The sequence below is a fragment of the Pseudophryne corroboree genome, chromosome 5 (genome assembly GCF_028390025.1).
Source record: "Pseudophryne corroboree isolate aPseCor3 chromosome 5, aPseCor3.hap2, whole genome shotgun sequence".
In the NCBI taxonomy this organism is placed as follows: Eukaryota; Metazoa; Chordata; class Amphibia; order Anura; family Myobatrachidae; genus Pseudophryne; species Pseudophryne corroboree.
This window is the reverse complement of record NC_086448.1, coordinates 211,246,091-211,269,011: the sequence shown is the minus strand read 5'-3', so window position 1 is coordinate 211,269,011 and position 22,921 is coordinate 211,246,091. Positions and strand designations below refer to the sequence as shown.

The 22,921-nt window shown below is 47.6% G+C and overlaps 1 protein-coding gene and 1 long non-coding RNA gene across 4 annotated transcripts in view; one reads left to right on the top strand and one right to left on the bottom strand.

Moving 5' to 3' along the window:
- LOC134927520 (uncharacterized) overlaps window positions 1-14,382 on the bottom strand; it is a 121,546-nt gene extending 107,164 nt beyond the window's left edge. The window contains exons 1-3 of one of the 3 annotated variants that reach the window (XR_010177665.1): window positions 13,791-14,382; window positions 12,560-12,664; window positions 2,009-2,052 (exon numbers count right to left, since the gene is read on the bottom strand). This is a non-coding gene — a long non-coding RNA (uncharacterized LOC134927520). Of the gene's footprint in view, window positions 1-2,008; window positions 2,053-12,559; window positions 12,669-13,790 lie in introns of all 3 variants that reach the window. The other 2 variants (XR_010177666.1, XR_010177664.1) reach the window with 2 other exon arrangements.
- LOC134927519 (speriolin-like) lies at window positions 14,024-18,803 on the top strand. The gene is made up of 4 exons (XM_063922076.1): window positions 14,024-14,368; window positions 14,459-14,497; window positions 16,596-16,738; window positions 18,353-18,803. The coding sequence occupies exons 1-4, from the start codon at window positions 14,194-14,196 to the stop codon at window positions 18,668-18,670; spliced, it is 675 nt and encodes a 224-aa protein (XP_063778146.1). The 5' UTR covers window positions 14,024-14,193; the 3' UTR covers window positions 18,671-18,803.
- Window positions 18,804-22,921: the final 4,118 nt, after the last annotated feature.

Sequence of the window (22,921 nt, the reverse complement as noted above, 5' to 3'; positions counted from 1 at the left end):
GGGGGCAGAGATACATGTGGGGAGGGAGCAGGAACAGGTGAAGAGGGAGCAACGATACAGGTGGGGAGGGGGCAGAGATACAGGTGGAGAGGGAGCAGAGATACAGGTGGGGAGGGGGCAGAGATACAGGTGGGGAGGGGGCAGAGATACAGGTGGAGAGGGAGCAGAGATACAGGTGGGGAGGGAGCAGAGATACAGGTGGGGAGGGGGCAGAGATACAGGTGGAGAGGGAGCAGAGATACAGGTGGGGAGGGGGCAGAGATACAGCTGGAGAGGAAAGCATTAGGGAGGCCAATCCTGGGCTGTTTTTCATTCCCGGGATTCGGAATTGAAAAACGCTCAATCCCGGGATTGCAGTAGGGATCAGTGAAGGGTGTAGGGAGCAGCGCGTGAGGGAGGGTGTAGGTAGTGGCACGGGAGGGTGTAGGTAGCGGCGCGGGAGGGAATGTGTAGGTAGCGGTGCGGGAGGGAAGGTGTAGGTATCAGCGCGGGAGGGAGGGTGTAGGTAGCGGTGCGGGAGGAAGGGTGTAGGGAGCAGCGCGTGAGGGAGGGTGTAGGTAGCGGTGCGGGAGGGTGTAGGTAGCGGCAGGGGAGGGAGGGTGTAGGTAGCGGCGCGGGAGGGAGGGTGTAGTTAGCGGCGCGGGAGGGAGGGTGTAGGTAGCGATGCGGGAGGGAGGGTGTAGGTAGCGGCGCGGGAGGGTGTAGGTAGCGGCGCGGGAGGGAATGTGTAGGTAGCGGCGCGGGAGGGAAGGTGTAGGTATCAGCGCGGGAGGGAGGGTGTAGGTAGCGGTGCGGGAGGGTGTAGGTAGCGGCGCGGGAGGGAGGGTGTAGGTAGCGGTACGGGAGGGAGGGTGTAGGGAGCAGCGCGTGAGGGAGGGTGTAGGTAGCGGTGCGGGAGGGAGGGTGTAGTTAGCGGGGAGGGAAGGTGTAGTTAGCGGCACGGGAGAGAGGGTGTAGGTAGTGGTGCAGGAGGGTGTAGGTAGCGGAGCGGAAGGGAGGCTGTTAGAGAGCACTGCACGGAGGGAGGGTGGGTGTAAGTAATACTACTTACTATTAGGCGGCTACCAATCAGGCCAATCCCGATCCCTAGAAAGCATAGATACTGGTGGAAGAGTAGCATTGTAGGAGCAAAAATGGTGTCATGGGGCGGAACATATCCACAGGAAGAGCTGTGAACCCTGTGATATTGGCTGCATTGTGAAATTCCTGACAACCAAGTATTAAACCTCTGTCCTAAGCAGTCAATTACTCACCACCACCCCCCTAGCATCCCCAATGACCCCCAGCTCTACTCACGTGCTGCCGATCTAGCTTCAAAAGTTCTGAACTTCAAGTTCTTACCCGGACATCGTGACTGCGGAGCTTCCAAACTTCCAACTGGTACAGGAGGCGGGCTTGTGACAGGTGCGGGAGGCAGAGTTTCTGACGGGTGCAGGAGGCGGAGCTACTGATGGCTGTGGAGTTTCTGACGGCTGCTGGAGGAGAAGCTTCTGTCGGGGAGCGGGAGCTTCTGGAAGGGGGGCAGGGGCGGAGCTTCTGACGGCTGCGGGAGGCGGAGCTTCTGTCGGGTACTGTGGGCGGAGCTTCTGACGGCTGTGGGGGAGCTTCTGCTGCGGGAGGTGGAGTCTCTGTCAGGTGAGGGAGGCGCCGCTTGTCTGGTGTGCGAGGTGGAGCATTTGCAAAAACGGGGGCGGAGCTTCTTACAGGTCGGGTGGCCCAGAGTCTGACTGTGAGATAGGAAGGAGTTTTGTCGGCTGGCTGAGGTGAGGGAAGGGAGTGAGCTGCTGGTGGTGACAGGAAAAACTTTTCCCTGTCAACACTGGCAGCACTGCAGGGGATCCTGTGGGCCTATTTTCAGTGGGGGGCCTGGAGCTGCAGCTCCATCCGCCCCATTGTTAATCCGGGCCTGGATCTAAATATGTATCTGGCATGTTGTAGGCGGGAGTGCATATAGTACTGATGCTGCCCTAGGCACTGAGTTACTACACTGTAAAACATTACCACTTACCAGAGCTTTTACTGGGACAAGAGGTCAAATAGCAACAAAGAACACTAAAAGGGAAAAAAAAGTAATTATTAATAAAACTATTTTATTCTCATGTTGAAGTTGATTTTTGTAACAAATAATAAGAATTTACTCACCGGTAATTCTATTTCTCGTAGTCCGTAGTGGATGCTGAGAACTCCGTAAGGACCATGGGGAATAGACGGGCTCCGCAGGAGACTGGGCACTCTAAAGAAAAGATTAGGTACTATCTGGTGTGCACTGGCTCCTCCCTCTATGCCCCTCCTCCAGACCTCAGTTAGGGAAACTGTGCCCGGAAGAGCTGACATTACAAGGAAAGGATTTTTGGAATCCAGGGTAAGACTCATACCAGCCACACCAATCACACCGTACAACTTGTGATAACCTTACCCAGTTAACAGTATGAACAACAACTGAGCCTCACTCAACGGATGGCTCATAACAATAACCCTTATTTAAGCAATAACTATATACACGTATTGCAGAAAGTCCGCACTTGGGACGGGCGCCCAGCATCCACTACGGACTACGAAAAATAGAATTACCGGTGAGTAAATTCTTATTTTCTCTGACGTCCTAGTGGATGCTGGGAACTCCGTAAGGATTATACCAAAGCTCCCAAACGGGCGGGAGAGTGCGGATGACTCTGCAGCACCGAATGAGCAAACACAAGGTCCTCCTCAGCCAGGGTATCAAACTTGTAGAACTTTGCAAAGGTGTTTGAACCCGACCAAGTAGCCGCTCGGCAAAGCTGTAAAGCTGAGACCCCTTGGGCAGCCGCCCAAGAAGAGCCCACCTTCCTTGTGGAATGGGCTTTTACTGATTTTGGATGCAGCAATCCAGCCGCAGAATGAGCCAGCTGAATCGTGCTACAGATCCAGCGAGCAATAGTTTGCTTTGAAGCAGGAGCACCCAGCTTGTTGGGTGCATGCAGGATAAACAGCGAGTCAGTCTTCCTGACTCCAGCCGTTCTGGAAACATATTTTCAAAGCCCTGACTACGTCCAGCAACTTGGAGTCCTCCAAGTCCCGAGTAGCCGCAGGCACCACAATAGGTTGGTTCAAATGAAACGATGATACCACCTTTGGGAGAAATTGGGGACGAGTCCTCAATTCTGCCCTGTCCATATGGAAGATCAGATATGGGCTTTTACATGACAAAGCCGCCAATTCCGACACACGCCTAGCCGATGCTAAGGCCAACAGCATGACCACTTTCCACGTGAGATACTTTAGTTCCACGATCTTAAGTGGCTCAAACCAGTGGGATTTCAGGAAATCCAACACAACGTTAAGATCCCAGGGTGCCACTGGTGGCACAAAAGGGGGCTGAATATGCAGCACTCCCTTAACAAACGTCTGAACCTCAGGCAGTGACGCCAGTTCTTTTTGAAAGAAAATGGATAGGGCCGAAATCTGGACCTTTATGGACCCCAATTTTAGGCCCATAGTCACCCCTGACTGTAGGAAGTGCAGGAATCGACCCAGCTGGAATTCCTCTGTAGGGGCCGTCCTGGCCTCACACCAAGCAACATATTTTCGCCATATACGGTGATAATGCTTTGCTGTCACGTCCTTCCTAGCCTTTATCAGCGTAGGAATAACTTCATCCGGAATACCTTTTTCCGCTAGGATCCGGCGTTCAACCGCCATGCCGTCAAACGCAGCCGCGGTAAGTCTTGGAACAGACAGGGCCCTTGTTGCAGCAGGTCCTGTCTGAGAGGCAGAGGCCATGGGTCCTCTGTGCGCATTTCTTGCAGTTCCGGGTACCAAGTCCTTCTTGGCCTATCCGGAACAATGAGTATTGTTCTTATTCCTCTCTTTCTTACTATTCTCAGTACCTTGGGTATGAGAGGAAGAGGAGGAAACACATATACCGACTGGTACACCCACGGTGTCACTAGGGCGTCCACAGCTATCGCCTGAGGGTCCCTTGACCTGGCGCAATATCTTTTTAGCTTTTTGTTGAGGCGGGACGCCATCATGTCCACCTGTGGCAGTTCCCATCGCTTTGCAATCTGTGTGAAGACTTCTTGATGAAGTCCCCACTCTCCCGGGTGGAGGTCGTGTCTGCTGAGGAAGTCTGCTTCCCAGTTGTCCACTCCCGGAATGAACACTGCTGACAGTGCTTGCACGTGATTCTCTGCCCACCGAAGAATCTTTGTGGCTTCCGCCATTGCCATCCTGCTTCTTGTGCCGCCCTGGCGGTTTACATGGGCGACCGCCGTGATGTTGTCTGACTGAATCAGCACTGGCCGGTTTCAAAGCAGGGGCTCTGCTTGACTCAGGGCGTTGTAATTGGCCCTTAGTTCCAGTATATTTATGTGTAGAGAAGTCTCCAAACTTGACCACAGCCCTTGGAAGTTTCTTCCCTGAGTGACTGCCCCCCCATCCTCGGAGGCTTGCATCCGTGGTCACCAGGACCCAGTCCTGTATGCCGAACCTGCGGCCCTCGAGAAGGTGAGCACTCTGCTGCCACCACAGAAGAGACACCCTGGCCCTTGGGGACAGGGTGATCAGCCGATGCATCTGAAGATGCGATCCGGACCACTTGTCCAACAGATCCCACTGAAAGATCCTTGCATGGAACCTGCCGAAGGGAATGGCTTCATATGAAGCCACCATCTTTCCCATGACTCGCGTGCAGTAATGCACCGATACCTGTTTTGGCTTCAGGAGGTCCCTGACCAGAGATGCTAATTCCTGGGCCTTCTCCACCGGGAGAAACACCTTCTTCTGTTCTGTGTCCAGAATCATGCCCAGGAAAAGCAGACGCGTCGTAGGAATCAGCTGCGACTTTGGAACATTCAGAATTCAGCCGTGCTGTTGCAACACTTCCTGAGAGAGTGCTACGCTGATCAACAACTGCTCTCTGGACCTCGCCTTTATGAGGAGATCGTCCAAGTACGGGATAACTATAACTCCCTTCTTCCGAAGGAGTATCATCATTTCGGCCATTACCTTGGTAAATATCCTCGGTGCCGTGGACAGGCCAAACGGCAACGTCTGGAACTGGTAATGACAGTCCTGTACCACAAACCTGAGGTACTCCTGGTGAAGTGGGTAAATGGGGACATGCAAGTAAGCATCCTTGATGTCCAGCGACACCATAAAATCCCCCTCTTCCGGGCTTGCAATAACCGCTCTGAGCGATTCCATTTTGAACTTGAATTTCTTTATATAAGTGTTCAAGGATTTTAAATTTAGAATGGGTCTCACCGAACCGTCCGGTTTCGGTACCACAAACATTGTGGAATAGTAACCCCTTCCCTGTTGAAGGAGGGGGACCCTGATAATCACTTGCTGGAGGTACAGCATGGGGGAAGCTGGCAAGGCTGATTTGAGGTAACGGCGGGGGGGAGTCGCTTCGAATTCCAGCTTGTATCCCTGAGATACAATTTGTACAGCCCAGAGATCCACCTGTGAGCGAACCCACTGGTTGCTGAAGTTTCGGAGACGCGCCCCCACCGCATCTGGCTCTGCCTGTGGAGCCCCAACGTTATGCGGTGGACTTAGTGGCAGCATTGGAGGACTTTTGTTCCTGGGAACTGGCAGCATGGTGCAGCTTCTTACCTCTACCCCTGCCTCTGGCAAGAAAGGATGCGCCCCTGACCCTCTTGCCTTTCTGAGAACGAAAGGACTGCATTTGATAATACGGTGCTTTCTTAGGCTGTGAGGAAACCTGAGGCAAGAAAGTCGACTTTCCAGCTGTCGCTGTGGACACGAGGTCCAATAGACCGTCCCCAAACAATTCCTCACCCTTATAAGGCAAAACCTCCATGTGTTTTTTAGAATCAGCATCTCCTGTCCATTGCCGAGTCCATAAGACCCTCCTGGCAGAAATGGACATTGCATTCATTCTAGTGCCCAGCAGGCAAATGTCCCTCTGAGCATCCCGCATATATAAGACGATGTCTTTTATATGGCCCAGGGTTAGCAAAACAGTATCCCTGTCAAGGGAATCTATGTCGTCTGACAGAGTATCTGTCCATGCTGCTACAGCACTACACATCCAGGCTGAAGCAATAGCAGGTCTCAGTAGAGTACCAGAGTGTGTATACACTGACTTCAGGATAGCTTCCTGCTTTCTATCCGCAGGCTCCTTTAGGGCGGCCGTATCCTGAGACGGCAGGGCCACCTTTTTAGATAAGCGTGTCAGCGCATTGTCCACCCTAGGGGATGTTTCCTCTTAGAAATCACTAGTTTCTTATCAGGGGAACTCCACGCTTCTTCACATAATTCATTTAATTCATCAGATGGGGGAAAAGTCACTGGCTGCTTTTTCTCCCCAAACATATAAACCCTCTTGGTATTAACAGGGTTAATCTCAGAAATGTGTAATACATCTTTCATTGCAATAATCATGTATCGGATGGCTTTGGTCATTTTAGACTGTAAATGTGCCTCATCATCGTCGACACTTGAGTCGGACTCCGTGTCGACATCTGTGTCAACCATCTGAGATAGAGGGCGTTTATGAGCCCCTGACGGTTTCTGAGTCGCCTGGGCAGGCGCGGGCTGAGACCCTGGCTGTCCCAAGGCTGCAGCGTCATCAAACCTTTTATGTAAGGAGCTTACATTGTCGTTTAAGACCTTCCACATATCCATCCAATCAGGTGTCGGCCCCGACGGGGGCGACACCACACTTATCTGCCCTTGCTCCGCCTCCACGTAACCCTCCTCATCAAACATGTCAACACAGCCGTACCGACACACCGCACACACACAGGGAATGCTCAGACTGAGGACAGGACCCCACAAAGTCCTTTGGGGAGACAGAGAGAGAGTATGCCAGCACACACCACAGCGCTATATAACACAGGGATTTTCACTTATAATAAGTGATTACCCAATAGCTGCCTTATATGTTTTATTTGCGCCTAAATTTATGTGCCCCCCCTCTCTTTTTTACCCTTCTTGTACCTGGATACTGCAGGGGAGAGCCTGGGGAGCTGCTTCCAGCGGAGCTGTGAAGAGAAAATGGCGCTGGTGTGCTGAGGAAGAAGGCCCCGCCCCCTCAGTGGCGGGCTTCTGTCCCGCTTTCTGTGTAAAAAAATGGCGGGGGTTTTTACATATATACAGTTCCAGACTGTATATATGTATTTTTATTGCCAAAGGGTACTTCAATTGCTGCCCAGGCCCTGAAAGGGGTGGGTTTTTCTTTTTAGTTTAACGCGTGCCTGTATTTCAAGGTGGATAATGAAGGGTATGTGTACCAAGACTGGTCCAGAACCATCAAGCCATGTAGGAGCCTATGAAGAACACATATACATACATACAAACATACATACATATATATATATATATATATATATATAAACAGCAATCCCTATTGCACATTATAAGGATTATAAAAGCTGACATTACAGATGCCTGTATGTGAAGCCTCATGCTAATTCCATATGTTTTGCATTACATGGCTTACAGACCATAGGAAATAGCTGCAATCGGTGGTAAATTAGTGGGTTCTGCAGTCTCAAAGTTGTTGTTAAAATATGGCCCTTATCCACCGCCCTGCAAACAACAACTTGCATAGCTCAGTTTAATATGCCAGCACAATTTTTGCACTTGACCATCTATTCAACCCTATTCATCAAAACGTACCCTTCCGATGCATAACCTAGTCCCGAGGCTGCTCCTCCATCCCCCTGCCTCATGCCTTAAACATCTCTGTTTTGCTTATATACTGCCATCCGGCTACCTCACACTTGCTTGCACCTCATGTCATCTGTCTATCGCCCCTTCCCACTAGATTGTTAGCTCTTCAGAGCAGGGCCCTCTTTCCTCTTGTTGTCAAAGCCCTCTTCTCGACACATTTCACTCACAGCTCTCTCCTACTCAGCGACCATCTTTACCCACTTTTTCTTCTGCTGGTAAAGGCTCATCTCTATCTATGGCCGCCAGCCCCAAGTAGTACGATGATTACTCCCTTGCTACTTACATCTTAGCTGTATTATGTTCTGAGAATTGTGGTGCTCTTTGTTACCTGTATTCTATTTTTGTTATTTATTTACTGTAATGCTAAGTTTTGTCTCCCTGTACTGTCCTTTGTACGGCGCTGCGAAACACTTGTGGCACCTTATAAATAAAATGTAATAATAATAATAATAATAATAATAATAATAAGAAGAAGCTATTAATCAATAAAATACCCCACCCAGCCTCATTTAATAAGAGGTTAGCCAAAGAAAAGAAAGTAAACTCTTTTGGGGGTAATCCAATTGCCGGTGGGGCGGGCTTTGGTATTCAATTGCGGGACAGACAATGGGATGCAGTCAGAGCCGGCCATAGGCATAGGCAAACTAGGCAATTGCCTAGGGCATTTGATATGCCTAGGGGCATCATCAGCTTCTGCTGATTAAAATGATATGCGACATGCCTATATTCTGTATGTAGCATTTCATATGCAGATACAGCCACAGTCTCTCACAGTATATTGGCATGCTGCATATCAGTTTAATCAGCAGAAGCTGCTTGTGCATCCTAGCCAGATAGCAATGCAAATAAGATGCATTTTCATTAAAAAAAAGTGCCCGACGTTAGCATTGATGCAAGATTTGTGAGGACACATCTGTATCCAAGCAGAGGCAGAGGTCACAGTGTTAGTGGAAGTGTGAGTGCTGTGTGCATGTGAGAGGGTTGGTTGTGCAGTAGTGTTCAGAATATGTGTAAGGAGCATTATGTGTGTCATGTAAAAATGCATTAATAATGTGCAACATATGTGTAAAGGGCCACTATGTGTGTCATTAAGTGTATAAGGGCATTATTAATGTGCAGCATATGTGTAACAGGGTACTAATGTATGTGTGTCATTATGTGTATAGGGGCACTAATAATGTGCAGCAAATGTGTAGGGGGCACTATGTGTGTCATTATGTGTATTAGGGCATTAATAATGTGCGGCATATGTGTAAGGGACATTATGTGTAAAAGGGCATTAATAAAGGATGTCATAATGTGTAAGGTGCACTATGTTTATAAGGACATTAATGTGTCTCATATGTGTAAGGGGCATTACTGTGTGGAGTTGTGTATAAATGCATTACTAATGTGTGTCATTATGTGTATAAGGTGCTCTACTATGTGGTGTTGCAAATAGAAAGGGCACTACTGTGTCGTCTAATGTGAATAAAGAGCAATAAGGTGTGGTGTAATGTGAATAAGGAGCAATTCAGTGTGATGTAATGTGAATAAGGGGCTCTACTGTGAGGAGTAACGTTTATAAGGTAAAGTGATACTACTGTGGGATGTAATATGAATTATGGACACTATCGCAAGATAAAATGTGAATAAAGTTGCAGTACTGTGTGGTGTAATTGGAATTGGGGTTACTATTGTGTCGCCATGTCCCTTCCCAGCAAGAAGATGCCCCTTTTTGGGCTGTGCGTCAAATGTGCGAACTGTTCCTATTTAAAATATAGGGGGTACAAGGACTGCTATGGGTGAGGGGTAATGGTGCTGGGAAAGATGTGCAAGGTCAGAGGCAGAACCAGCGGTGGTGCTAGGGGGCACCAGCCAAAATCTTGCCTAGGGCATCATATTGGTTAGGGCCGGCTCTGGATGCAGTGATTTCTATAGAAAGAAATCACTGCGTCTTTCTTCTTGCACCTCCAGAGCAAGTCTGATTTTTCCTAAAATTGTTAATTTAAGGAAAAATCGCTACTATCCAGCTATGGGTAGCAGGAAGGGGAAAAATAGGGACCAGGCTACCAGGAGCAATGTACAAAGGAGACAGAGCCCAAGCCTCCCTCTCTGTGCAAAGCTGGTGCAGAAATGTGCTTAAAATGACTACCCAGCTTTCTGAGGGAGGAGAGAGTGAGAGGGAGGAGGAGTAACCCTGAAGCAGGTAGTAAACTATGTTGAAAGTAAGCTTCAGGTGCCGGGGAGGGGCTACAAGCTGTGCCTACCTCCCCCTTAGGTGACCCACTATGTGTTTTAGGGGTTCTAATGTGGTGTAATGTGTATCAGGGTGTGTAGTCTGGTGTAAGGGGTACTACTGTGTGGTGTAATGTGAATAACGGACACTACTGTGCCGTGTAATGTGAATTGGTACTATTCTGTTGCCATGCCCCATCCCCACAAGCCACGCCCCTATGTTTTTGGTGCGTACTGTCCCTATTTTAAATATGGTGGGAGAGGGCACCAATTCTTTTTCTGGCAGGGGCACCGAAATGTCTAGTTATGGCACTGGACATAGGGGGTAATTCAGATCTGATTGCTGGGCTGCTAATTTTGCTGTCTTGCGATCAGATAGTCGCCGCCTCTAGGGGGAGTTTAAATTCGCGTGCAAGTGTGCGATCACATGTTTACGCCGAGCTGCGAAAATCCACTTTATGCAGTTTGTGCACAACTCAGGACTTACTCCTCCAGTGCGATGAGAACAGGCTGATCGAGGATATAGCGAACATCAGACATCCTCCAAGAAAACATTTGGTAACGCCTGCGTTTTTCCAGACACTCCCTGTAAACACTCAGTTGCCACCCACAAACGGCCTCTTCCTGTCAATCACCTTGCGAACACCTGTGCAATTGGATTTTTTGCACCATCCCGTCGCTGAACGGCGATTCACGTTATTGTTGTCCAACGCTCGTGCACAGTGTGGTGCATACACATTTAGTATCTGATCGTCCGCTTTGCGTACACGCACAACAGCGATCAGATCTGAATTGCCCCCATAGTTTCCAGAAGGTTAGGTGGCATAACACCTTAAGTGGTAGAAAACAATGCTACAATTACATTACATAGTCCATGTATGGTCAGTGCTATTATTAAATATTAAAGTCTCATTTGCCATATGATAGAAAATAAAAATCTAATGCAAAATAAAAGTATTAAGTCAAAATTAACACAAACATATGATGCCTTCTCCTTTAAAAGATCAAGGGATATATTCAATTACTGCCGGATCCTCTCCGACGGACAGGATCCGACACTTTAGTATTCAAGAGCGGGCTGTTTCTACCCATTTCCCCTCCCATTCCAACCATTCATTTCCACCCTCAAAAACGGGGTCAAAAACACATGGATGAGCAGAGATTCTGCTCATCCATGTGTATTTTGACTTGTCAGAATTTACCATAAGGCGGAGAATCGGCACTTTAGTTGAATATTGAAGTGTCGGAAAGTTATGATTACCGGTGGAAAGTGCCGTCTTTCCGCCCTGTCGGAACTTCCGACTGTAATTGAATATCCCCCCAAATGGGAATGTTTTCTCATTGTATCCTAATATCAGAGTAATACAGGTTGAGTATCCCATATCCAAATATTCCGAAATACGGAATATTCCGAAATACGGACTTTTTTGAGTGAAAGAGAGATAGTGAAACCTTTGTTTTTTGATGGCTCAATGTACACAAACTTTGTTTAATACACAAAGTTATTAAAAATATTGTATTAAATGACCTTTAGGCTGTGTATATAAGGTGTATATGAAACATAAATGAATTGTGTGAATGTACACACACTTTGTTTAATGCACAAAGTTATAAAAAATATTGTCTAAAATGACCTTCAGGCTGTGTGTATAAGGTGTATATGTAACATAAATGCATTCTGTGCTTATATTTAGGTCCCATCACCATGATATCTCATTATGGTATGCAATTATTCCAAAATACGGAAAAATCCGATATCCAAAATACCTCTGGTCCCAAGCATTTTGGATAAGGGATACTCAACCTGTAATGCTAACTGATCCCATCAATCACATTACAATAGTAAAGGTGCCAGTGGGAGAGATTCAGAGGCACTCAGCCAATCAGAATCAGCCGCCAATTGTCATTAGATCGCATTTTGTACCAGGGGGTGAGCACACACAGGTGATGCAAACAGATGCATATCTGTCTGTCTTGTGGTCAGCATGAGGACACAGTAGCCCACTCACCCAGAACCGCCAGGAGACACCCAAATTAAAAGGTCATCTCACAGACAGTGGGAGAGCAGGTCACAATCCCACCCAGTGAAATGGGTGGGACTGATGACACGATTCTCAGCAAGTTGCTTCATCATGGTACCTCTGTGTGATGTCAGTGGCCACCTGCATCTCCTCTGCCTCCTTGTGGGGACAGAAGGAAAGTTGGTAAGTATTTATGGGACACCTTACTGTAGGGAAATATACCCCATACTGTACTTGGCCATGCTCTATTCCCTGCCCGTTTTATCAGAAGATGCCATAAATGCAAAATACATCTGTGTTGCCATTGATGAGGAAACATCAGAATTTCTACATGAGCACCTCAGTTCATTTTATAAACCTGGCTAGCATGGTGTTCATAGACTAGGCCATATTTTGGGATGTGAAATCGGTGTACAGATGAAACTGCAAATATTAATTTGCAAATATTGTATTAATGAGACCCAGTTCACCAGCAGTCACCACTCGTGCAAAATTTAAAATTAGAAACAGAAAGAAAAAAAACAGGAAATTGCCTAATACATCCAGGGTGGATGAAATGCAGGTCAGGAAGCAGTTCTGCAGATAAGGCATTTTGTTGCGCGTGCTAGACATGGAATAATAGTACAACCTTTACTTACCGTGACATTCACCTCTGCTAACAATGGTGCTTGGGCTCAGGAAGGATGTTTGTCCTGATGTAAGTCTGCGACTATTTCCTCCTACGGCCAGGAATGATCAGAGACCTGTCTAACAGAACAGGATAGTAATCAGGTAACAGGATGGAGCTGGGCGTTTTGTTAGACCAAGAAACACCTTTAAAGCTAAAAAAATGTGTCCCTTTCATAAGCTGCTACAGTACCTGCTTTTGGCATACAGGCTTGTTTCTAAAGAGATTATAATCAATAATTTCATTATGCGACAATCTCATATGTTGAGGATCAGCCTTTGAACCCAAAAACCAATGCACCCCCCACCCAAACATGCATGATAGAAATAAAAGCACAAACAGACTTTTGTTTCTCTTATGCACCTTCACCAATTATCTGTTTGCTAATATTACTGTGTATTAAGTTTGTGACACTAGCCCAGTGATAGGCAGCCTGTGGCACTGCATCTGTTGTGGAACTACAAGTACCAACATAACCAGACTGGAAAACTGAGGGTACTAATAGTAATAAAATAAAAAGGGAAAAGACTCTCTATATATTTACTGTATATTTAATTTTATGACATTTTACAAATGTTCTTTAATACTTTTATGACTGCCCTGAAACAAAAAATAAATAGGGAACATTGGGCCTGATTCATGTTTGTATGGAATTGTACAGACGCAAGGAAGCGGCTGTGCAATGCTCTCTAATTGAAGTTCTAATGCAGCAGGCGGTGTCTGTAGGAGATAGATGCTTCCTATTAGCATTAGCGAAAGTCCAGGTACTGCGTCTGAGGACACAGCCTCGTATCACCATTGGGACCATCGGTTGCGATACAGTTACAGGCACCGGCAAGTTTGAAGAATGGTGCCACCCCCGCAGCTCCCCCCAAACGATGCAGCATGTCAATAATTTTGCAGCTGACAGGGGGCGCAACACTCATTCTGCACTTGCGCAGACTCTCAAAGATTGTATTTGTACTCAAACCATCAGGTTTGTGTACAAAAATGAATTTGCCCCATTATGCGGGAATAGTACGAGATCCCGGCGGTTGGGATCCCAGCGGTAAGGAGACCGATGCCGGGAGCCCAACAGGTGGGATCCCGGCGGCGAGTGCAGTGTATCCCCTCGGTCCCGGTGGCGACGTTTGAGAGACTTGCTCGATGCCATTGCAGTGCAGCTACCTCTCCAGCTCTCTGTGATGCACTGGTCAGCTTACCGGCTGTGGGATCCAGGCGGTGGGATCCCGGGCACAGGGGGTAAGGGGGGGGGGGGGTAAGCACAAGCCTGCTCGCCACGTTCTCTTCCCACTCTATGGGTATTGTGGACACCCATGAGTAGGAATAGTCCCTGCTAGTCGACGTGCCAATCTTCGGGATTTAGAGGGTGGCGGGATGTAGCCGTCGGTAATGTGACCGGCAGTCTCCCGACCGCCGGTCACATAGCTACATCCCGATATCACTCATACTGTATGTCACAGCACAGTGGGTGAGCTCACGCAGGGCAGTTGGTTGCAGTTGGAGGCAGTTTATAGGATCCAGCGCAGGAAGCAGCAGCAGCATTTCCCAGTGGAGTGACAAGAGGTAGAGAAAGCCTAAGAAATCATCTGTAAGAAAAAAACCATGGAGGTTTTGAAGTGCAAAACTTTCTGTCTGCTGACTCAGAATGCCGAGCTTCGAAAAATGGTTGGATTGATGCAGGAGAATGTCGAACTCCGAGACACCTTGAAGACACATGAAAATACAGCAAGCACCTTGTCACCTGATGGGAAACATGACGGTCCCAGGGACCATACTGGTAAGAGATAAGTATGTTATACAGCCTTAGTAGTACTCGAACCAAAACATGTCTAATTCATGTTTTCATTACTCTATGTCATGTGAATAGAAGACAGCGGACACCATCAGCAGTCCCCATCATGCATTGGTGAGTTTCTGTTACTTATTACACTGAGACACTAATAGTATGAGGGATATTGTATTTTGTTTGTGAATACAAGATCATTTCTGCTTCATAAGCTGCTCATAGATGTGGGCTCCTCATCTGAATCGTACTCCATACTATTATCTTCCATTTTCCCCTGTTGGCATTAGCGGATTTACAAGGCAACCAAAGCAGCTTCTTAGGGATCGGTTGGTCCCAGTGAGCTCATCGACAAGGCTGTATAAAGGGCATTTTCAGGAGACCGTGAGCGCTGCGGAAATTGTCCGGGCTGGATGAATATTCCCGGCAGGCAGTGATTAGACAGCTGTTGGGTGCCGGTCTAGCGCATGCCAGTCCTGTCGTATTGTGCGTGTGACCTGCAATGACACACTCGTGTATGACGTCAGACGCGCAGAGAGAGGAGCAGGGACGCACACAGAGAGGTCTTCCAGTGTACTTTATTACAGACATTTTTTTTTTAATCTTGTGGGGTGGGGGTTTGGAGTTATGGCTGGGAGGAGGCACACATAGACTGGTGATGTATCAATATGCTATAATGCTCTATTTTACGTACTACCATGTATCAGTGGGGCACTTATATAATTGTTATAGTCGCACTGACTGACGGTGTAATAATGGGTATTATATGGCATGGGGCGGGGCCTTAATGCAGTCAACACTACTGTGATTGGGTATAATAATACGTGTTATAAGATACACCAGGGTCGGATTAAAGGGGGAAGGGGAGGTTGTTCGCTACTCAAACGGGAGCTGACAGGTTTGTGGACGTCCTGTTACTGGCAGCTGGGGCTCTGTCATGCAAGGCATCTTGGAGAAAGAAAGCCCTAATGGTGAAACAGCTGTAGGCAAGGAGTAGCCATTATCCATGCTTTAATTATACAGCAATATACTGTTTTGTTACAGTGGGGGGAGCGCAACGAAGCCCCTTGCGGGCTCAGTGACTCTTGCCACAGGTTCTATTCCCACTCTATGGGTGTCGTGGACACCCATGAGTGGGAATAGTCCCTGTTAGTAGGCATGCCGACTGTCGGGCAGGCAATCGGTCGGGATCCCAGCATCGGTATAGTGACCCGCGGTCATATAACTACAACCCAGCTGTACAGCCGCAGCAAACCGAGCGGCCTTAGAGCACTCGATCAGAGCTGGCTATATACACCTACTAACTGGGAACTGGTTACTAATATTACATTTAGGAGATTTAGGGAACACCAATCAAGTACACTAGATGCGATTGGAGACAACGTTAAAACATCCTAGAGACGCTGTTTTATGATAATTACACTTGAGCTAGATTAACTAACCTCCAAACTGATGATTTAAGTTCATACTGTAACAATGGTAAATTAAGTAGCATTTGTAGCATCTGCCTGGATATTTTGGCAACAGCTACATTATTTGATACTAATCTCCTCTCTAGAGGAAATACTATTCACTAATCTCCTTGGTCACAATATAGGAATATATAACATAACAGTATATGATCATCAATGAGTGAAGCATCTATAACAAATGATATATTGAAATAGAATAATAGAGACAATCGCTATTTTTGTAAAATATATATTTTAATACACTGATCATTTACTTTCTTTTCATTACTTTCTGATTTTATACTTCACCAATTTTAATAGACTGAATAAAGCTGATACATATTTTAATACATACCAATAAAGTCTATAACTTTTATTATGATAAATGTGATCCCAGCGCACCCTTGAGACTCCCTACTTTTCTTCTTTCTATTGTAATGTAGTGCTATAGATTGCTTGAGGGAGGGGGACCTAAATCGATATCTTGCTTAGTGCCCAATGAGGTCTAATTCAACCTGATGTCCAGGCAGCTTCTACCACCCTTTCTCCCTTCTACACCTCACTCTACGCCTCATCGACCTCCCTACAGATCTCCTGTGTTCAGTATTCCATGGCCATAACCCATATTCCTCTTTCATCCTGAATTTATTCCTGACCAGCTACTTATGCATGTAATCTACAATAAATGAATGATTCCTCAGACAGATGATTAATGGATGGGTGGGTGGGGAATGGATGACTTAGTTAATTTGATCTTTTATCGCTTTCAGATGCAAAGGATATTCAACACTGGCAAAAAATAGTTGGAGAGATAGCGTTCCAATTGGAGCGTAGGATCCTATCAGGCATTTTCCAGCAGAAGAATCGACAGTATGGTTTCTTGGTCTCCAACATAGGAGAAAAAATTCTCCAGGTAAAGGGTGCATTTTAAATTTAAGAGGAAATTCCAAAGAGCTAAAAAAAAAGGTTACTCATGGAAAATGAAAAATAAAAAACAAAACCTTTAATATCAAATAATCAATAATCAAATTGCTTAAAATAACAGTTTAAAACACCACTGTATTGTATAGTTCCAGTCTAAATATCACGCCGGAATCCTGACACTAGTTGAAATGCTAGCGCTGGTATCCTGACAAGGAGCACTATCCCGGCATCGTGATCCCGAACGGGCCGCCAAGCAGATAAGCTGCAGGGGTGGTGTAAGGGTTAGAATTAGGTTGCAGGAAAGGGAGAGTTAGGGTTAGGTTGCAGCGGGGAGAGGGGTGTTAGTTTTAGGCAACCCTGGGGATGGCAGAGTTAGGCTATGAAAGGGTTACAGTTAGGCTTCGGGAAGGGGGTGTTAGGTTTAGGCAGGGCCGTTTCTTGGGGCAGGCGAGCAGTGCAACCGCACTGGGCGCCCGCCGCGGCACTAACTGTGGCTCCCAGCTCCCCCCTCCATTTTCTCCCCAAGTAACCCGGGGGCGGAGTTTCACGGAATGACGCGGTTGCGTCGTTACGTCCCGACGCAACCCCGTAACTCCGCGAAACTCCCCCCCCCCCCCGAGCGGAGTACAGAGGGGGATCCAAGTTAGGAAGAGGGAAAGGCCAGCGCGAGGAGCGACTGATGAGGCGAGCCGAAGAGCGGTAATCGCCTCTGTAAGTATTCTCTCTCTTTCTCTCTCTGTGTAAAATGGGGACACCTGCCTTAATGTGTGAAATGGGGACTCTTGCCTGCCGTAGTGTGGGATTTAATGTATCAAGGGCATTGCGGTGTGTGGCATAATATGGTACAGGGGGCGTTACTGTGTGGGGCTTAATATGGTAGATTTTTTTTTACGGTCGTGATCTGCTGGAGCAGGGTCAAAAACTGGATTGTGAGGTAGTCTTTTCAGATGAGGCCACGCCCATTTAGATGAGGCCACGCCCCTTGCTGGGTGCGCGCACACATTTTTTTTTATATCTAGGTGTGTGTGGGGGTTGGGGGGGGCACATTTTTTTTATGTCATGGGGGGGGCACATTTTTAAATCTCGCACTGGGAGCCAGATTGGCTAGAAACAGCCCTGGGTTTAGGCACCACTGGGGAGGGTTAGGGTTAGGCTGCGGGTTTTGGTTAGGTTTAGGCTGCGGGGAGGGAGGGTTAGAAGAGCACTGGGGTTAGGTAACTATACTTACCTTCCCCATTTCGGCATTCTAAGCATTGGGATGCCGAGGTCGGTATTCTGACCGCCGGTGTCCCGACCACCGGAATTTCCTATTCAACGCGTCCTGTCCAGCACTCAGCAATCACTTCACTTTTCAGAGATAAGCTATTCTAATACCAGTTAGCTCTGTACCTATAAAATCTAGCCTTCAATGTTTGTGTGTGATAATTGTTGCCAGTTTGATTCCCCCCTGCTAAAAATCACCCCTTCTTTTAGCACATTAACCATATGTGACATAATATTTTTGTAAGTGTGACCAATGTTGTTTATTACTGTACTTTGGATTAAACAGATAAGTTGTAATTATTTTAATGCTGTTATTACTTTCATTACCCCTTCCTCACAGGTGACTACCTGCCCTTTCACAAGCAAAGTGGATGAAAAACTAAGAGCTGAGCTGACTCAGCGATATCATGAAACAATGAGTCGCCTGAAAAAGATAGGCTATGATAAGCACGCCCATCCCGTCTTATCAGAATACCTGGTGAACATGTATGGATTAATGGATGCAGACACCAAGGAACTTGCATGCAGTAGTAACAGAGAGTCCATACTAAGGATGGTGAGAGAGTGCACTCCGAAAAATATAGCGGACGATGTGGAGATCATTTTCAACTGTCTCTACTTTATGTCCATAGAGGATGGAAAACCTCTCTTCATGTAGGCAGCGAACATGGCGTTGTCCCCCACCACTAAGAGACAATGCCCAAACATCGTCTTCACCACAGAAACCTAAACATACCATCTATGATTAACATTTGTTCGTTGCAAAATTAAAGCATTATTTAAAACCATAATGTTATTGTTTTTTTACTTTTTGTTTATTATGGATGTTGTAGCAACATTTTATTATTATTATTATTATTATTATTATTACTATTTATATGGTGCCATAAGGTGTCTGCAGTGCATTACAAGGCACGTAAAGATGAAGCCAAGTACTGTATCCAGCAGAGGACAATAATGGATCAATAATAATGTTGAAACCAGCGTAAAGAGATAATAATGTGATGCAAAGGACAAAATGGGTAGCCAATAGCTGACGGTGCTCCCAGGAATAGAGTACTTAATACTCCAAAAAATATTTTTAGCATAAGCCAATAAAGACAAGTGATTCCTTTTCTGGGGGTACTCTTTTGATTTGTATATAAGTGACAACATAGTAAACCATTACTTTTATTACAATTATGCCTCCTTAAAAAAATGAGGTATTGTGATGAGAATAATTATATAGTCAATCCCTGGATAAATTACTGAAACATATATGGTGTAAATACACACGATTATTATTATAATTTTAGATCAAATAATCGATAAAAACTTATATAGACACATTTGTCTTGTTGTGAGAATGTTATTCTCAATTATACAACTCACATGGGTTAAAAAGGCAGAGAAGATAAATCAAACAATCAATCAATAAATAAACAAATAAGGTATAATTTATGCCATGTATACAGTATACTCCTTCCATCTCGTAAGGTTATCTCCATCATCATAACTGATGTGTCCTCTACTTTTGCATTGTCATGTAAAAAATATTCAATTGCATATCTATAAGGTTAAACAGATGAAGGTACATAGGACAACTACTCATAGGCAATACTCTTCCTCATCCCTAGTAACTACATAGACAAGCGTGCTAACACGGTAATGGGATCGGTAATGGGATGCACCAGATCTAAACTGTGAGATGATGCCAACAGTAAATGTAGTGCTAGTGTAGTCTAATAATCCCCAAGGGAATAAACACAAATTTGCTGGGTTAACATCAACAGTATGGTATTATGTAACATATATTACTGTATGTGTGGTATTATGTAACATAGCCAATCAGACGGCTCCATGATGGTATTGCATGATGGATAAGCACCTGCCTGTATTTCTCAGCACTGATGCACAAAGAAACTGGCAACGCTGAAGACCGTAGATGCAGTGGTTGGCCAAGGAAACTTAGTGCATTAGATGAAAGACACATCATGCTTCCCTTCAAAATTGGAAGATGTCCAGCAGTGCCATCAGCTCAGAATTGGCAGAAACCAGTGGGACCCAAGTACACCCATCTACTGTTTGGAGAAGTCAGGCCAGAAGTGGTCTTCATAGAAGAATTGCAGTCATAAAGCTTTACCTTTGATGAGGAAACAAGGCCAAGCGACTCAACTATGCACGAAAACATAGGTACTGGGGTGCAGAAACGTGGCTGCAGGTACTCTGGACTGATGAGTCAAAATTTTAAATATTTGGCTATAACAGAAGGCATTTGTTTGTCAAAGGGCTGGAGAGTGGCACAATAATGAGTGTCTGCAGGCATCAATGAAGCATGGTGGTGGTTCCTTGCAAGTTTGGGGCTGCATTTAAGCAAATGGAGTTGGGGAATTGGTCAGGATAAATGGTGTCCTAAATACAGGCAGGTACTTATCCATCATGCAATACCATCAGGCAGGGCCGGATTAACAATGGGGCGGGTGGAGCTGCAGCTCCAGGCCCTCCCATCAAACTAGGCCCACAGCATCTGATTTGCTGCTGCAGCTAGGAATTATTTTTTCCTGCTACAGCAGCAGCATGCCAGTGACAGTCTGAAGCACCGCTCCCCTCCTGGGTAGATGCTAGAATCAAGTGGGCTGCCCGCAGTGTAGACATAAAAATAGTACAGATGGACCTCTATTGGTCCATTTCTCACCGAGCGGCTCAACATACCAGTAGGAAGGCGCTTGGGCAGGGGATCCATTGATACAGGAACTCAGCAGGGGGCGGGGCTACACGGGACTCAGGGGGCGGGGCTACACGGGACCCAGGCTGCCTGCTACTAACATGGCTGTTGCTGCTGCTGTTGAGAGGGAGAGAAGTTGCTGCACATCCATGTCCGGCCCAGCCAGTGAGACAGTGACTGCATCGAAGACCGAGTGAGTAGAGGGGATTGTGAGTGAGTGTGAGCTTCTGCAGGGGGTAGAGTTTAATATAGAGCAAGGGTGAGAAAGTATGTGAGTGTGACACTGCATGGTGGCAGGGAGTGATTGAGTGTGATAGAGCGCAGGCCGCTGGGGCAAGAAGAGTGTGAGTGTGATAAAGAGCGTGCTGCTGGGGGAGGGAGTGTATGAGTGTGATAGAGTGCTGGCCGCGGTAGGGGGCAGTGTGTTAGATAGTGGGCAGGGAGTGTGTCAGTGTAATAGAGCGCAGGCCGCAGGGGGTAGGGAGTGTGTTAGTGTGATAGAGAGTGGGCCACGGTGGGTGGGATTGTGTCAGTGTGATAGAGCGCAGGCCGTGGGGGGGGGGGGGGGGGGGCGGGAGGGGAGGGAGTGTGTCAGTGTGATTGAGAGCAGGCCGCGGTGGGAGGGAGTGTGTCAGTATGATAGAGAGCGGGCCGCGGTGGGAGGGAGTGTGTCAGTGTGGCGCTCTGTGTGGGCAGGGGAGGCAGGGAGTGTGTGAGTGTGATAGAGCACGGGGGAAGGGAGTGTGTGAGTGTGATAGAGCTCAGGCAGTGTGTCAGTGTGATAGAGTGCAGGCAGCGGGGGGCAGGTAGTGTATGAGTGTGATATAGTGCAGGCCACGGTAAGGGCGGAGTGTGTGAGTGTAATAGAGCACAGGCAGCAGGGGCAGGGAGTGTGTCAGTGTGAGAGAGCGGGCCGCGTGGGAGGGAGTGTGTCAGTGTGATAGAGCGCGGGCCGCGGGGGGGAGGGAGTGTGTCAGTGTGATAGAGAGCGGTCCACGGTGGGAGGGAGTGTGTCAGTGTGATGCTCTGTGTGGGCAGTGGAGGCAGGGAGTGTGTCAGTGTGATGGAGAGTGGACCATGGTGGGAGGGAGTGTGATAGAAAGCGGGCCGCAGTGGGAGGGAGTGTGTCAGTGTGATAGATCACGGGGGGAGGGATTGTGTGAGTGTGATAGAGCACAGGGGGTGGGAGTGTGTGAGTGTGATAGAGCTCAGGCAGTGTGTCAGTGTGATAGAGTGCAGGCAGCGGGGGGCAGGTAGTGTATGAGTGTGATATAGTGCAGGCCACGGTAAGGGCGGAGTGTGTGAGTGTAATAGAGAACAGGCAGCAGGGGCAGGGAGTGTGTCAGTGTGAGAGAGCGGGCCGCGTGGGAGGGAGTGTGTCAGTGTGATAGAGTGCGGGCCGCGGTGGGATGGAGTGTGTCAGTGTGACGCTCTGTGTGGGCAGTGGAGGCAGGGAGTGTGTCAGTGTGATAGATCACGGGGGGAGGGAGTGTGTGAGTGTGATAGAGCACGGGGGGTGGGAGTGTGTGAGTGTGATAGAGCTCAGGCAGTGTGTCAGTGTGATAGAGTGCAGGCAGCGGGGGACAGGTAGTGTATGAGTGTGATAAAGTGCAGGCCACATTAACGGCGGAGTGTGTGAGTGTAATAGAGCACAGGCAGCAGGGGCAGGGAGTGTGTCAGTGTGAGAGAGCGGGCCGCGTGGGAGGGAGTGTGTCAGTGTGATAGAGCGCGGGCCGCGGGGGGGAGGGAGTGTGTCAGTGTGATAGAGAGCGGTCCGCGGTGGGAGGGAGTGTGTCAGTGTAATGCTCTGTGTGGGCAGTGGAGGCAGGGAGTGTGTCAGTGTGATGGAGAGCGGACCATGGTGGGAGGGAGTGTGATAGAAAGCGGGCCGCAGTGGGAGGGAGTGTGTAAGTGTGATAGATCACGGGGGGAGGGATTGTGTGAGTGTGATAGAGCACAGGGGGAGGGAGTGTGTGAGTGTGATAGAGCTCAGGCAGTGTGTCAGTGTGATAGATTGCAGGCAGCGGGGGCAGGTAGTGTATGAGTGTGATATAGTGCAGGCTACGGTAAGGGCGGAGTGTGTGAGTGTAATAGAGCGCAGGCAGCAGGGGCAGGGAGTGTGTCAGTGTGATAGAGCACAGGCCGCGGTTGGAGGCAGTGTGTCAGTGTGATAGTGTAGGCTGCGGGGGGGTGAGGGAGGGAGTG

What these genes read in the sequence shown, in the direction of transcription:
- LOC134927519 (XM_063922076.1), top strand. Translation starts at nt 14,194, where the DNA reads ATGGAGGTTTTGAAGTGCAAAACTTTCTGTCTGCTGACTCAGAATGCC. An exon ending in GCAGTCCCCATCATGCATTG is followed by an intron (nt 14,498 to 16,595) that starts GTGAGTTTCTGT and finishes TATCGCTTTCAG; the next exon opens with ATGCAAAGGATATTCAACAC. An exon ending in TAGGAGAAAAAATTCTCCAG is followed by an intron (nt 16,739 to 18,352) that starts GTAAAGGGTGCA and finishes CCTTCCTCACAG; the next exon opens with GTGACTACCTGCCCTTTCAC.